This window comes from Phyllosticta citriasiana (assembly GCF_038021145.1).
Source record: "Phyllosticta citriasiana strain CBS 120426 chromosome Unknown IWZ02scaffold_8, whole genome shotgun sequence".
NCBI classification, from domain to species: domain Eukaryota; kingdom Fungi; phylum Ascomycota; class Dothideomycetes; order Botryosphaeriales; family Phyllostictaceae; genus Phyllosticta; species Phyllosticta citriasiana.
The window spans coordinates 1,574,183-1,588,968 of NW_027117285.1; the positions used below are offsets into that span (position 1 = coordinate 1,574,183).

The window sequence follows — 14,786 nt, forward strand, 5'->3', positions numbered from 1 at the left end:
CTACGTCCAGCGAGCAGAAATCCACCATCAGAACTGCGCTTGGCGCGCTATTGTCCATACAGAATTCCATTCGTTTCTCCACCTACTGTGCTGAGGTGAAGCCACTTTGACCCGCATACAAATAACACTACCCAGATAAATCCATAACCGCTCTCGCAGAAATTCCAACTCAATATCTAAACGCACCATCACCGCAAAATGACGGAATTCGAGTAACAGAGAACCTACATAGCGGCAACAAAAAGAACAGAAGCGCAACCAGTAAAGGACGCAAAGGACATGATTTCCTGCCTCAAATCTTCCCAGAGACTGAGTCTGCTTGATCTGCCCCCGGTTCCGGCTCTCGTCGATTGCGGCGTGGGTATGGAAGATGGCAGAGCAGAGCAAAAGATGTTGGTGTCTTTTATACCAGGCCGGCTAGGCGACGTGGTGGTCACTCATCCGCATGATCCCCGTCTCGTGGCATCAGGAGGCACGGGACTAAGCGTGAACGGAGGTGTCCAAGGAGTGGTCATCGCGCAGTCACATGCGCCGTACCGTGTCTTGTGGTATCAGCACATCGACTAACACACTGCTAACTTCCTCAGTGATTATGTTAACATCCAAAAGATACGTCATGCGAAAAGGCTGCTTCTGACAGGCACATGTAGAGTCTAAGCTTGGGGTAAGGTAGGTGTATAAACGGCACCGCATCCGCGTTTTTGGACACGGCATGCATATGCATGAATCGTGCAGAATAGCGAGAGAAAGAAAGCAATCCTTTCTTGCAAAGCGCCCACTGCTCTGGCTGGTTTTTCTTACCCATTACACTCGCCCATGTCGTCAATCCCGGACTTCTTCTCGGGTGTCTTTCTTTGGTTGTGGGTGTTTTTTATGTTGTTTGCTTTGTTATTTACGAGTGGGAGGGAGGGGCCTGCGTTTTAGGGTGATGTTGAAATATGGCACTCTGCTTTGTTGAAGCCATGACAGCCTGGAAAAAGGGAGGGGATCTGGGGACATGTGGTTCCCGTCGAAGGGACAGAACAAAGACAGTGACTACTGTGCTGAACATAGAGCCAAGTGAGCTGAAGCGCGCTGATCGACCTTTGCTTCCTGCGCGGTCACGTCCTGGCCCCGGAAGACAGCAGCGGTGTCGCAGGCTTTATACAGTTTGACAGCCGTCGCGTGTCTTGTGAAGCTGGCCGTCACAAGCCGCCAGAATGCCAGCAAATCAATAGAGAAGAGCTCGTGACGCGCAGGACCCCCGAGACCGGCCCTCTGACATCGATTCGCTCAATATCACAGACCACCGTGCCCGCCGCCAGCAGTATAAAACCTCCATCCTTCTCCCAGAAGCGAGAAATACAGCGTGTCGACAGCCAGCCAGCTGGACAAGCTCCCAACAGACGCTGATGGGTCACTTGTTGTGGCTGGCTCGAAGAAAGCATTCCACTTTTTTCTCTTTCCGTTCTGCTTCTATTTATTGAAGCGTCGCACTCCACTGCCTTCGTTGTGTTGTTGTCGTCAGTAGGATTGTTGCTTGGTGTTGTTGCCATTCAGCAGCATAGGATGGTGCTGCGGCGCCTAAATGTCGGGCCCCTAAGAATATCTTGCGAGCACCTGGGTCGATTAAACTGACTGGGCAAAACAAAGGAAGAGAAAGTTCCATGCGCGTTAGGAACTATTCTTCGTCATTGTCAGTCCGAGGTCTAGGCGCTGACGGCGTATTGAGGAGGAGAGGGCAGGTTGATCTGCTTTTATACATGATGCGGGAGGTGTAGAAAGCGGCGGTCACGGAGTCTTCGCGATGACTGCGGTGCTGCCTGGGCACATGCTCATCCTCCCTGTGGCTTGTTATTAGCTTGTAAATCTGCTGGAGCGAGGTTTTATATTCGTCGCCCTGGAGGTGTGCCTGGCTCGCAACAAGCAACCTGCCGACGAAAATTGGGCAGACAGAATGGCTTTTGACTTTGTGTTTGTTATGCCCTGTCTACACGTTGAAGATGATGTGGGTTGACTTGTCTTTTCGGTCTTCCTCTGCGTTTTTTTTTTTTTTCCCCCCGCAATTGATGATAAGAAATAAAGCGCCCCTGGATCAGCTGAAGGTTTCGTCGTGCAGTCCCCTTTTAGACATCATCATGCCGCCACAACTCGCAACACCACCACTCAACACTGCTGGCCCCCAGCGGAGCATAACAGAGCGATGTGGTAGCCATCTAGTATTACACAAACCCAGACAAGGGGCCAAAAGTGAAAATGGTCGTGTAGTCCATAGCAAGAGGACAGTCAAAAAGGCACACACGTCTCTCTTCTCTGGGTGCTGCATGCTGAACTTGGAGATGAAGAAGTTTGACTTACCGCTCCTCTTATAAGAAGTGCGCGCGCAGGGAGCATCCACAGGATAACGCCGTACCACATGAGGAGCATTCGCGCGATTCCGTGACGTGGCATCATGAGCGCTCATGCTCTATCATGTGCATATGAAGGCCACATTGACCTTGTGCCGCACGTATATAGACATGCAGGAGTGTAGAGAGGGCGGACACAGAACAGCTCCAGTGTCACAGGCTTTGGGGATCCCTTAGTCCCACTCTACTTGTTTCCCTTGAGTTGAGCGCTGCAAGTCCACATACCGCTTTGTTTGGCGCGGCTGTGCAATACATTTGAGACTGTCGATGGAGGAGGAGACTTTGCGTATGCTTTGAGAATCAGCATTGTTTAAAGTCGCTGTATGGAATGAGCAGAATTGAACGATGATGCGAGAAATGAGAGACGACAATGATGATTGAGAAAGATGTGGAACAATGTGGAAGACTTTGGTTTGTGGCTCTGATGACCCTTGGTTGTCTGTCACCTTGTTGGACCGATAGCGAGGTTTCCTGTCAAGATGTCAACATCTGTTTCCTCAAGTTTTCTGTACTGCTTGCCGGAGAGCACAAGTCCCGTTGCGTTATTAATTTGGGAAATCTTCATTCCTCGTTGCGTCCCTCGAAACTCGAGCCCGTCGTCCTCGTTCGTGGTCTATTGATCTCTCTTGTCGCCACCGTCGCTGCGCGACGGGGCGCGAGTGATGATCGGATTCGATGGTACGGTGCGGCGGTTACTACCCATGTATAGAAAAAGTCTCCCCTGCCGGACCTCAACGAGCCAGAAAGCAATGAATCATATAAACGGCCCTGGGCTCTGCTCTTCCTTCTTCACCTCTCGCTTGCCCTCCTTTGCCCTCGATTCCACAATGCCTCTTTCTCGTCCGCTCCGATATAAGTCCTCAAGGATGCGGTCAATCATACGGCCCAAGGGCTACACCCAGATCTCCTACAACGACCCGGAAAGACCGGATATCGAGACCGTCGAGGATCCCAGTACTGGCCGCTGGTGCGACATCGAACTCCCGGCATCGCAGCCTACAGCGAGTCCGGCCGGACGCCAAAAACAAAAGCCACGCACCTCCACCATGGACCTGGAAATGGACAGTCCGGAAGCCGAGACGAGACGAGAGAAAAAGATCGCCAACCAGCAGATCAACATTTTTCGCATCGTCTGCACAGTCTTCGCCTTCATTTGGATCATTTCCCAGATCTTCATCGCCGTGTACCCGCCGCCGGCCAAGAAAGCGAGTGACCTGGGCAAGGAGCTCGGCGCCATTTCTTTCATCTGGGTCGTCTTCAACCTCTACGCGGAGCTTGTGCTAAACGGAGCTGGAAAAGCTGTGACCATCATATTTATGCATGCGACGACCTGGATGCATGTCATCGCTAGTTTTGTTTGGCTGTTTGTGTAAGTCTTGTCGAATGCCGAATGTCAAATTCTAAGCAAGAAAGCTGATGAAATTTGCAGCATGAGAGACTATTAGACATCACCTCTTTGGCAGCTGCGTCCGTCCCGCGAATCGAATAGAAGGAAGCCATCGATCCAGGAAAAGAGGTTCAACTCGGAGAGGGGCTTGCGTCATCAGGTGGTTGTGTTGAGACAGGAAGACGTTGGCAAGGGATTTCGGATACAGGCGCTGGACACGCGGCCTCCTGGGATTTGGAAAGTCTTATTTCTCTTAACGTAATCAAAAGTGTCTTGTTCTTCTTGCATATTCGGCTTAGCCAGGAAGGGGGCCAAAATTGCCAGAAAGTTCAAATCAGAAGTCGAGTTGTATTGCAGCCTGTGCTCAAGGAAGAACGGCTGAAAAATAGCATAGTAAGCCTGTGACGCCGCAGGAATGACACCTTTGTTAATGAAAACAGTTTTTATTCGGTTGCCTGGTGGTTTTGGCAGTAAAAGAATCGGAGTTGGAGGTGTGAGTGAGGTCTACGAATGTTGCGTCGAGTCTGCCCCTCGTCAGTGTCAGCATCAGCGGGGCGCCCCGCGACATGAGCGCATCAGGAGCTACAACAACCTGCCTACATCCATAAACAACCACAACCACAGCCCAAACCCTGGCTTTCTCCCTTCATTCATCTTCTCCACCTCCCAACAAGCTTCATCATGCAATCCGGAATCTCAGGTCAATACCGCGCCCCTTCACTCCACTACTCTACCCAGCTAACCACCATGATGACCAACAGCCTCGACCGAGCTCCACAGCGCCTTCCAGACGCTCATCAACGATGAGTCGTCGCGCTTCCTGCTCGCCACCATCACGGACGAATCGCTGGTGCCGCTCGAAACGATTCCCTCGCAATCGCCATCCGACTTCCACGCCGACCTCTCGCTGCTGGCGCCACACCTCAAGCCCGACGCGGCCCTCTACATCCTGCTACGGCGGTCGCCGTCGCGCTTCGTGGCCGTGACGTACGTGCCAGACGCGGCGCCGGTGCGGCAAAAGATGCTATTCGCCAGCACGCGGCTGACGCTGGTGCGCGAGCTGGGCGGCGAAAAGTTCGAGGAGCAGATCTTCGCGACGACGGCCGAGGAGCTGACGGCCGAGGGCTGGGAGCGCCACGAGGCCCACGTCAAGGGCGAGCAGCCGTTGACGCAGGAGGAGCAGGACCTGCGCGGTATCAAGGAGGCTGAGGCGCAGGAGAGCGGCGGCACAGGCGGGCGGCGCGTTCAGACGAGCGGGCATTTGAGCATGCAGGTGGGCGAGGGGGTGGTTGAGGCGCTCGAGGGGTTGAAGGACGAGGCCAAGGACGAGAACCTGGTCCAATTGGTGCGTACCTGACCCAATACCCCCATACCCCTGACGACGCCCTGCCCGCAGCCAGGAGACCGCGGCCAGACACGCAAGCATGGACGCCATGCCATGGCACAATACACACACTCTCTCTTCTTCTTCTTCTTCTTCTCCTCCTCATCATCACTAACCCCACACGTCCTGCTGGCAGAAAATCGACGTACCCACCGAAACCATCATCCTCGTCTCCTCAATAGCCGGCGCCACGGCCGGCGCCCTCTCCACCTCCATCGCCGCCGACGAGCCGCGCTACACCTTCTACCGGCACAAGACGGCCTCAAGCGACGCGCCGGCGCCCATCCTCTTCATCTACACGTGCCCCGGCACCTCCAAGGTCAAGGAGCGCATGGTCTACGCCGCGTCGCGCGGCTTCGTCGTCTCGCTCGCCGAAACCACGGCCCAGCTGCCCATTGCCAAACGCGTGAGTCCCCCCCCCCCCCCCCCCCCCTTTCCCACTCGCACCATGCCGACCCCCTTGTTCTCCTGCTTTGATGATGACGACGGTGGTTGATTTGTTTGTGGCTTGATAGCTCGAATTCAGCAGTCCCGAGGATATCGGCCCCGATGCTATCGATGAGGAGTTTGCGCCCAAGGAGGAGAAGAAGACGGGCTTTGCGAAGCCGAAGAGGCCGGGTAGGCGTTAAGGTAAATCTGCTGCTTCCTGCATGGCCACGCGGCTTTGCGGAGCAGATGGCGTGTTGGCGACGCAATATGGCGCACCTGGGCATCTTTCCTTGCGGCGGTGGAAGGTAGCGAAGTGATGCCCATCCACGTGTTGGCCTGGTTTGGTGGGTATGTGAATGGAGAGGAGCAGGTTAGGGAGACTGACAGACAGCGGCAGTCAGGGACCAACTGGTTCGAACTGAGCACAGCCAGGACGTGAAATGTCACCCATCTCTGCCACCACTCGCCGCCGTCGTTCATGCGCACGTGGAGGTGGCAAGGAGACCACAAGTAAAACTCGTAGTAGAGAGAAGACGACGGGAGGCCGCGACACGGAGACATGGAGAAATGGAGACAAGGAGACAGATGAGATGGACACAGATATCAGCCAGAGCCAGACAACAGAAAGAATTTTAAATGCATACGTACATCCATAAATAAATACCTGTGTACCACGTATCCGCCTGTCTGATTGCTTGCCGGTGCCCACTTTTCAGAAAGTATTTCGTCTCGTCTATCGACACACACACACACACACACGACATATGCTGCGCTCGCTCACTCACGTCTTTTACTTTCATACGATGCTTCTTCCGGTCGTACCCATACTCGTAGATGCGACGAACGATGAAGATAAGGTAGGTAGATACGGTCTCACTGCTGCTCCCAGCACCACCCCCTTCTCCCCCCCCCCCCCCCCCCCCCCCCACCTAGCCCTTCCTCCCTGTCTCCCCGACCAACCAACTACTCCCACCCCCCCGCTCCCCTCCACCACCTACTCCTCATAACTACCACCCGGAATATAATCGCGGCCACGCTCCAGGATATTCTTGAGATACTCGTAGACGGTAAAGGTGACGGCCTGGCCAGGGGCGACGCGCATGATGCGCGGCGTGATGCCCTTGTAAAAGGAGCGCGTGCCTTCTTGCTTCCACATGTCTCTTTATCGGCGAGTCATTAGCCTGATGCGCAGACTGGGGGGGGGGGGGGGGAAGATGCGAGGGGATGCAAAACATACTTCCCAATCTTAACGATGCGTCCAAGCGCCGTCTCGCCCTCCTCGGCCGGCGTCTTCTGCAAACGCGTCTTGATCGTGTCGATGGGGGCGTTGCTCAGCGGACCCATGGCGCCGCTGACAAGGCCAATCGTCGCCGTCTGCCACCCGGGCAAGTCGGTCTTGCCCTGCCACTTCTGCAGCGCGGCGCGGAACTCGCTGTACGCGGTGAAGTTGACGGCCTGGTTGGAGCCCTGCCGGAGCGCCGTGAGCGACACGCCGCGGTAGAGCGCTGCGATGCCCTCTTCGCGGACGACCGTGTAGAGTGCGTGCGCCGCGTTGCGGTATTTGGGTATGTCGAGTGGGTCTGCCATGCTGTGGTGCTGTGCTTGCAGGCGGATTTTGACGACTTCCATGGGCGTTACGACGGCGACGGCTTCGGTGACGCCGGCTGAGAGACCGGCTGGTTTTGGCATTGCGCATTAGCTTTTTTCCCTATTTCTCTCGCTCCTCCTATGTTCGTTTCTGGAGAAGATGTTTGAGATGGGATGGTGTTGGGTTGCATTCGACGTACCGATGAACGTTGCCTGTCCGGTGACGGAGCCGTCTTTGCTGGCGAGTAGCTGCTTGTACCATTCGTAGCTGGTGAAGCGAATCGCCATCTTGGGGATGATGCCCGTCAGGACGGCTCCGAGACCTTTGTACAGACCGAGAGGGGTTTCGCGCTTGACAATGTCGGCGCCGGTGCGGAGGAAGCCGCGAGCTTTTGTCTGGTTGAGACACAGTTTAGTATGATTCCCCGAAAATGACCCAATAGATTTCGAGGTGTTGAAGTGCGCAACTCAGGGGAACTGCAGCGTGTCTTCTGGTGGATCCTCCCGATAAGACATGAAATTTGTGGAAGTGCTGGGAAGAAACTGGAAAACTCACCCCTGGAGCTCTCCCTCTCCGTGAGAGCTGCATGCGCACTTTGATCGTATCTGTACCGCCATCAGTTGCGTCCTCGAACACTAGACAGCTTTTCCACTTACCCAGAGGATGGCAAGCAAGCGCCTCCATCATACCTGCTCCACCGCCCGCTGTGACCAAATATCAGCCGGCCATTCTGCGGATATTGCCCCATCCTCCACCAAGTGAGCATACCGATCAAGTTGGTCGCCGCCGACGGCTTCTTGCCGTTCGGCCCCTTGACATTCTTTGCTGACATATTTGCCAGTCGCGTATACTCGACAACCTCTTTGAGTTGGCCCTGCTTGTTCTCCGTGCGGTGAGGAAGAGAGCGAGCTGCTCGCTAGCTGCGGATGCTGGGCCGATGCGCTTGTGGTGCTTGAGAGCAAAGATAATGCCGGAAAAACCGCTAGAAAAAGCGCCACAGATTGCGATTCTCTTTCAAAGCTGCTCGCTCGGGCTCGAGTGTATTTCGTTTTCTTCTTTCCCCCCCCCCCCTGGCTCGGTAGGTAGGTCGCGCGTAGGATCACAAGCCAGAGCTTGGCACGGTTAAGGTACGTGGGGCGGTATACTTTGCTCTTAGCCGTGGATTCAGACAAGCAACGCAACAGGACGATCCTCCCGGAGAGGAGGGCTTTTAGCAGAATGACAGTAGGACAAGATTAAAAAACAGAGAAAAAGAGTTGGAGAGACGAGTCGAAGCTCAGCCCCTCGACCATGGAAAGCAAGCCGAAAAAAAAAAGAAAAAAAAAAAAAAAAAACCCCGGACAGCCGACAAGAGCTGCTGGGCTGAGGGAGTAGCCGGCCGGCCGGGGGCCGCGCGAGGCTCTCTGAGTGAGCCAGGTCAGATCCTCTCAAACCTTACCCTTAGACCGAGCGCGCCAATCCCAGGGCAGAGGGCGGCGGCGCCGCTTCTGGCTGGGCGGGTGGGTAGGTTGGAGGGGAAGAAGAGCCTCGGTCGGCCTCGGCGAGCGTGGGCACGCGGGCGTGCTGGGATGGGCGTGGTCCTGGACCATCCCAAGGCCAAGCCTAACCTGATAGATACACCTTCATGGATGGTTGGGCGGTGAAGTGACGGAAGCTAAACAGTGATGGAGCTGCGTTCGGCAGAGCAGAGGTCCTCAGCGGGAGCTTGTCCTGGCCCCACAAATGCAGTCGAAACTGGACCTTGTTCGAGAGAGAGAGTGTGTGTGGTGGTTGTTGACTCAAGCAGAGGGAGGCATCATGGGCGAGCGGATGTCAGTCAGTGATTCATCAGGTCAGGTCCTTGATCCCCACAGCACACTGTTCTGACCGAGAAGCACCCCAGACGCAACCGACGCACTGCTTACTACCGGCCCCGTCCGTCTTCCCGAAAAGCCCCGTCTGCCGGCTCAATCCTTAAGAGCAAGCTCAGCCGTGCTGGCAGGCTGGCAGAATGGGTTATGAGAAGAGAAGGGTCGTCTGACTCGATGGTGGCAGCGTCGCAGGGCATCGGGCTTGGCTTGCGGCCGGGAAACGGTAAGCCAGAAACTCGGCGAGAAAGAAAGTCGATGATTTCCATTCTTCGTGGTTGACGTCGCCCCGGCATGTGAAGATGACGTACGTCTGTGAGGATGGACACTGACGCAGTCCCCGGATCTGATCTCGTCCTCCGCTGTCTGCCCCGCATCCGCCGCCGCCGGCCTTCAGGTTTTCCTCTGGCCCGAACCCTCCCGACGACCGGCGAGAAACACCCGGCCGTGACTTCATCCACGCATCACTTCAGCCACTGCTTCTCTTCATGCATGGGTACCTTACACCAAACATGTGCAGCACATGAATTAGAGAAGCAGACTCCATCCACTCGAAATTTAGGTATAAAGCGTAGTAGCAACAGTAGTAGGTACGTGGACGACGGGGGAAAAAGTGTGCCAGTCGTCGCAGCTCAAAACTGCTCTGGCCTACTGGAATACTCCTCCGTGTGAAGCCGTCAAACGAATCAAAAACAAAGCTTGAAATCCCAACCCTTCACCCGCTCTTACTTCCAGGTATCTTAATCCCAGCCCCTCCTCCTTCGCGTCCAACCAACCGACAAAGCCTGCAATGCTTCCGGTGCCCTGCTTAGGCCTGAACAAAAGACAAGACACATGTAAGAGAAGCCCCAATTCAATCAATCCCGCCCAATCCAGTCCAGTTCACCCCGGTCCAACCAACCCGACGACAAAAGAAAGCCAGCAGCAACAGACGACGTTTGAGGAGAGAGAGAGAGAGAGAGAGAGAGAGTCGAAGCCAAGGAAAAAGCTAGGCTGCTGAGATGAGCAACAAAGGGGAATGATACGACCAAGGGAAAAATCAAAACGCCTGCTGTGGAAAAGTCGCCAAAACACAAAAAAGAAAAGGCAACCTTGGCCAGAACCCGAGCTCATAGCACCAGTCATCGACACGCTACGCCTCGCCAGCAAGAACGACCTGAGGTGTCGGGCTCTGCTGCTGATTCTGCTCTGGCTTTGGTTCGTGGCATCCAGGCCTGCCGCAATCCTCGTCTTCATCTTCGTCTCCGCTGGCCTCGATTGCCCTCTCCCACTCCATCTCGCGCCTCTTCCGCTCCTTGGCCGAGTCCGCCGTTGCTGTCGGGCTGAGACCATCTTCTTCGCCAACGCCCTCGCTGCCGCCCGTGCCCGAGTCCGTCATGCCTTTGGACGCGGCCTCCTCGTTCCACTTGATGTCCGAGGGCAGTGGCTTTAGTGCAACCCCGACAGGAGCATTGGATTCGGCCACCGTTTCACTCAGACTACGTTCGCGGACAAGTTGGTCGCGGATCGTGTCGGCAGCCGAGTCGGTGCTGGCAGCGCGCTGCCGGAAGCCAGTCCCGCTGCTTCCGCTTCGCCCTTCGGGACCGACGGCCCGTCCGCTACCCCCTCCACTCATGGTACCATCCTCGAGAGTGGCTTTCCGCAATTTGAGGCGTTCTTCGGCAGAGAGATTCTGCCACTCGGCGCCAAAAGTGACAACTGACGCCTTCTTGCCGTGCACCGTAAATGAGTGGTGACTGCGAGGGAGAACTTCAGGCGAAGTGGGCGATGTCGCCGAAGTGTCGTCGGACATGGTAGAAGAAGAGTCTTTACCTTTGCCAGACCGTCGGTGGCCGGGAGTGTTCGAACTGCTGTGCGTGTCGCGGAGCGTTCGGTGCAGCGAACGACGCACCTTGTTGCGAGACTCGGGTGTGCCAGTGGCTGTAGGCCTCTGGGGAGTCTCGGCGTTGGGGTTCGGGGTGGACGGTCTAGCGCCATCCAAGCCATGTTTGTCGGCCTCGGAGGTGCTGGGACGGCGGTGCCGCGACCCAGTCTCAGACGACAGCTCAGATCGCTCACCATCACCAATCGTGGAAACGGAAGGTCGGTGCTCAAGGCCATTGGTCTGGTCGGCAGAGGGCACGTCGAGATTGATGGCCGGGATTCCCCACCCGTTCTGCGGAATGCCTGGGCTATTTTGCGATGTTTCTGGGGGAGTTGTAAACACATCGTCGTCATTCTGCTCCGATTCAGCGGTGCCGGGGCGTAGATTCGAAGGTGACATGGGCCTGGTTGTGGAGGCGCTTGCCCGGGAGCCCAGCCGTTTGAGTCCGGTTTGTATTGGCTTTGAGCCTTGGATTGTCGGAGATGAGCCAGAGGAATTTGGTGCTGCAGAAACGACTTCCTGAGGGGCCGGTTCTCCTGCAGCCCGCTTCTCCTCATCCAGGTCCATGATCAAAATGTCCCGGTGTGCCTTCATGCGACAAATCTCGATGCGAATCCACTTGAGCTTTGCCGCCATTCTACCAGCCGCGTGCATGACATGTTCCCTCGTCCTTGGTTGGATGGGCGCCATGACCTGCAGATGCCGTGCGTCTCGAAGACGGTTGTCAAGTTGCTTGACTGCTGCTCCAAGCTTGTCTTCTGTTTCTTCGACCTTGCGCTGGATGTTGACTCTCCTTGCCTTGGTAATCTCTTGTGCGAGCTGGTTATCAATCTTGCCGCTAGTGATGGTAACATCTCCGGTAGGCGTCTGCAGGCCCATCGACGAATGAGACGAGCGGATTGCACGAGCCCTTTGGCCTTCGTAGTTGCTACCAGTCAATACTCGGGGCCGAATTCCAGCGGTTTCGAATGCTGCCGTGTAGTTCAGTTTCGCAAGCCAGTCGTTCATGTCGGCCTCGTTGTCAGCCAAAAAGACTTCTTCTGCTCCGCCCTTGGCAAAGATGGCGAATGCGTACTTGTGCTTCTTGTAGCTGTTGTCGAGGGCGGCAACACACTGGTCCATTGGAATGGCATAGTCGGCCTTGAACTCGGGGACCGGGGGCTTGAAGATGACGGGAGCTCCGCCTTGGCTCTTTTGCTCGTGAATATCGTGCTGGTGAATCAAACTTTTTACCCATGCTGCGTTTTTGAAAAATGACAGACCAGACCTCGTCAAGATGGCTCCCCATTCTTGCCACGGTGACCTTGCTGCTCTTCTCTTTGTGTCCTTTCGCCACAAAATGCCTACTTTCGTGACTGGCATTTCAACAACGCCAGCCTGAGCTCCGTCCGGGTTTTCGATCGTCGTCGGTGACATGAAGGCATCGGGTCGTGATCTAGCGGACATTATTTGAATGACTCCGTACCTCGCAAAGGTCCTGTGAAGCATTTTAAGGTCCAGCGTCTGAGACGTCCCTCGGTAGCTGTAAGGATCCTCAAACTGCATAACGTCCTTGATGGGTGGTCGCAATACGTCAAGCTTGTTTTCGAAGATGAGCGTATACGGATCAATGGGTTCTTTCTGCGCCTTCTTGACCGGGTCTTGCACTGCGTGCTTGATGAGGTTCTTTTTGTTTCTCCGCGTCGCTGTGCTCCGCAGGTCAACATCGTCATCGATATGAATGAACTGGGTGTAGACAATGTTATCGTATATCGTGGCGAGGACGTCCTCGTTGACTTCGGAAGCATTTGAACCATTGCAATTCTTGATGTAGTCCGGCTTTTGCATCTTGCGCTTGTTGTTCGGGTTGAAGAAGTCCGAATTTAGGAGGACGATTGAGAACGAAATGAAGTATGCCTCCTCTGTGCATGCTGCGTTAGTCTTGTCAAATCGATTGCAGCAGTGATGCTTACCAGGTGAGACAAATATCCCTGGGTTGCATTCGTGATATCTGTCAGCAAACCCTTGGAGCACTCTGTCGATTTGTTGCGTTTCCTTTGGTAGCGTCACCTCCATCAGGAGTTTTCGCAGTGCCATGTCAACGGGGTCTCCAAAGAACATGAATCTCCGCATATAGCTACGCAGCACCGCAGACGAGAATTCATCGCCGCTTTGGGCCATAATGGCGGCTATCAAGCTTCGATCTATCCGTTGTTCGAGGCGTTCGAGGTATCTTCCTGGCGCTTCGCCTTCCTCGCGAGGAGGAATCTCTAGAGTTTCTCGGCTAATGTTGAGGGACGTTGAATAAGAACCTCTTCCAGACGGACCGTGATGACCTGGTGATCCATGGCGTGGTGAGTGTGGTTCGGTGTTGTGACGAAGTTTGCCAAGGCTGAAGAGATTGCTGAAGCTGGTGCGCCCCGTGGTAGACGTAGAACTCCGCCCAGTCTGGCCCAATGGCGGCGTGGGAGAGTCGTCTTCATCAGACTTAGCTCCAAGCGAACCCATCGTCGACGAACGTCCGCGACGATTCAATCGCGCAGGTGGGGCCAATGAAGGTGACGACCTGGCGGAGCGCGCTGACGTGGTCGAATCATTGCGATTCAGCGTTTGTTCGCTAGCATTGACGACAGAAGCGAGTGCAGAATGCGAAGGGGATTGGCCGGGATGAGCGCTTCCATCAGTGTTGGATCGATGCACGGCGGTCAATGGTGGGCTGTACGTCCCGTTGGGTGAGTGGTGCGGAGAGGGATAGCTGGCGCCACTCGTGGATGCGCGCGGAGTCGCAGGGGCAGTGTCCGGAAACTCGGGCGGCGCGGGAATCTTCACTGGCAGCGGAAAAAGAGACTTTCGATTGTGGTCCTTGTTTCTCCTTGGTAATCTGAAAATGCTCGACGTCGAAGTCAGCTGTGGTCTTTTGCCAAATCCGAATGGGCCATGGTCTCCGTAGCTCCCGTCAGAGCGCGACGAGTCCGACAGCCTGCCTGCAGACCCAGTTCCCTTTCCAGCGTGTGCATCGTCGCCATTTGTTGCAGGAGCATCTCGGGCCCTCGATGTGGACAGTCTTCGCGGGTCCTCGCGGCTAGGTCTTGGGTGTTGTTGTTGTTGTTGTTCGCCGCGAGCAAACTCGGCACTGCGTTTGCGCTCGAGCGACCTTCGCGGAGACGCGCCAGGTATGACGTCGAAGGTCGATAGGCGCGATTTGAAGGTCGGAAACTTGGTCTTCTTCTTGGGCGGAGGATCGGGATTCATGTCCAAGGTGGGTGCAGTGGTGATGATTGCCGGAGCTGTTGAGGACGAGGCTGTTAGTTTGTTTCCATGTGGCTAGCACGCGCTGGCATACCTGCTGGCAAGGGAGGGACCGGGGGGACCGGAGGGACGTCGGTAGCTTGTGCAGCGGCCTTGTGGTCTTTGGCCTTTTGACGCAACTGCGGATCCGACGCATGGCGAGACTTCAGCATGCTGAAGCGGCGCGTCATGGGATTGTGGTCCTGGACAGGCGGCGAAATGGGGCGATGGACTTCGCCTTCGGGCAGCGAGGGGCGCGGCTGGAGGGCAGGGCGGATGCCATCGCTAGACTTGATGCCACGATCAGACGAGGGGAGGTTTTCGGCCGAGTGGGTGTGCGAAGCGGGGTCGGAGCGCTTGAGGAGAGAAGCTGGGTCGAGGGTGCTGCGGCGCTTGAGGTCCTTTTCGCTCTTGCCCGGGCGTAGGCCTCGCAGCGGCATGGCGATGGCGGCAGAGGATGGAGTCTCCCAAGGTCAGGTTGGCGGCATTGGCACGGTAGCACAGCGGGTGCGGAGCCGGCGGAGAGTGTCGAGGAGGCGGGTGGTCGAAGAGGAGTGTAGGTATCCTGGGATGGTGCGAAACCAGGGGACCGCGTGCGAATTGGGATCAGTCAAGCCAGCCTGTGGGCCCCGT

At 55.8% G+C, this 14,786-nt stretch overlaps 4 protein-coding genes across 4 annotated transcripts; 2 read left to right on the forward strand and 2 right to left on the reverse strand.

The window, feature by feature from the left end:
* Positions 1–2,700: 2,700 nt before the first annotated feature.
* IWZ02DRAFT_301451 (uncharacterized protein) lies at positions 2,701–4,108 on the forward strand. Its single transcript, XM_066763940.1, has one exon. It carries the CDS (start codon positions 3,050–3,052, stop codon positions 3,758–3,760), a length of 711 nt encoding a protein of 236 aa, XP_066621935.1. The 5' UTR covers positions 2,701–3,049; the 3' UTR covers positions 3,761–4,108.
* Positions 4,109–5,883, forward strand: IWZ02DRAFT_301335 (twinfilin-1). Its single transcript, XM_066763939.1, has 4 exons — positions 4,109–4,474; positions 4,536–5,119; positions 5,295–5,564; positions 5,674–5,883. Exons 1-4 carry the CDS (start codon positions 4,456–4,458, stop codon positions 5,785–5,787), a joined length of 987 nt encoding a protein of 328 aa, XP_066621936.1. The 5' UTR covers positions 4,109–4,455; the 3' UTR covers positions 5,788–5,883.
* A 698-nt stretch (positions 5,884–6,581) lies between these two features.
* On the reverse strand, positions 6,582–8,007 carry IWZ02DRAFT_434227 (mitochondrial uncoupling protein 2; the record flags this gene model as incomplete). The annotated part of the gene is made up of 6 exons (XM_066766345.1): positions 6,582–6,747; positions 6,825–7,263; positions 7,375–7,570; positions 7,731–7,810; positions 7,832–7,879; positions 7,944–8,007. The coding sequence occupies 6 exons, from the start codon at positions 8,005–8,007 to the stop codon at positions 6,582–6,584; spliced, it is 993 nt and encodes a 330-aa protein (XP_066621937.1).
* A 2,147-nt stretch (positions 8,008–10,154) lies between these two features.
* On the reverse strand, positions 10,155–14,593 carry IWZ02DRAFT_379948 (uncharacterized protein; the record flags this gene model as incomplete). The annotated part of the gene is made up of 3 exons (XM_066765074.1): positions 10,155–12,787; positions 12,839–14,167; positions 14,197–14,593. The coding sequence occupies 3 exons, from the start codon at positions 14,591–14,593 to the stop codon at positions 10,155–10,157; spliced, it is 4,359 nt and encodes a 1,452-aa protein (XP_066621938.1).
* Between the last annotated feature and the right edge of the window lie 193 nt (positions 14,594–14,786).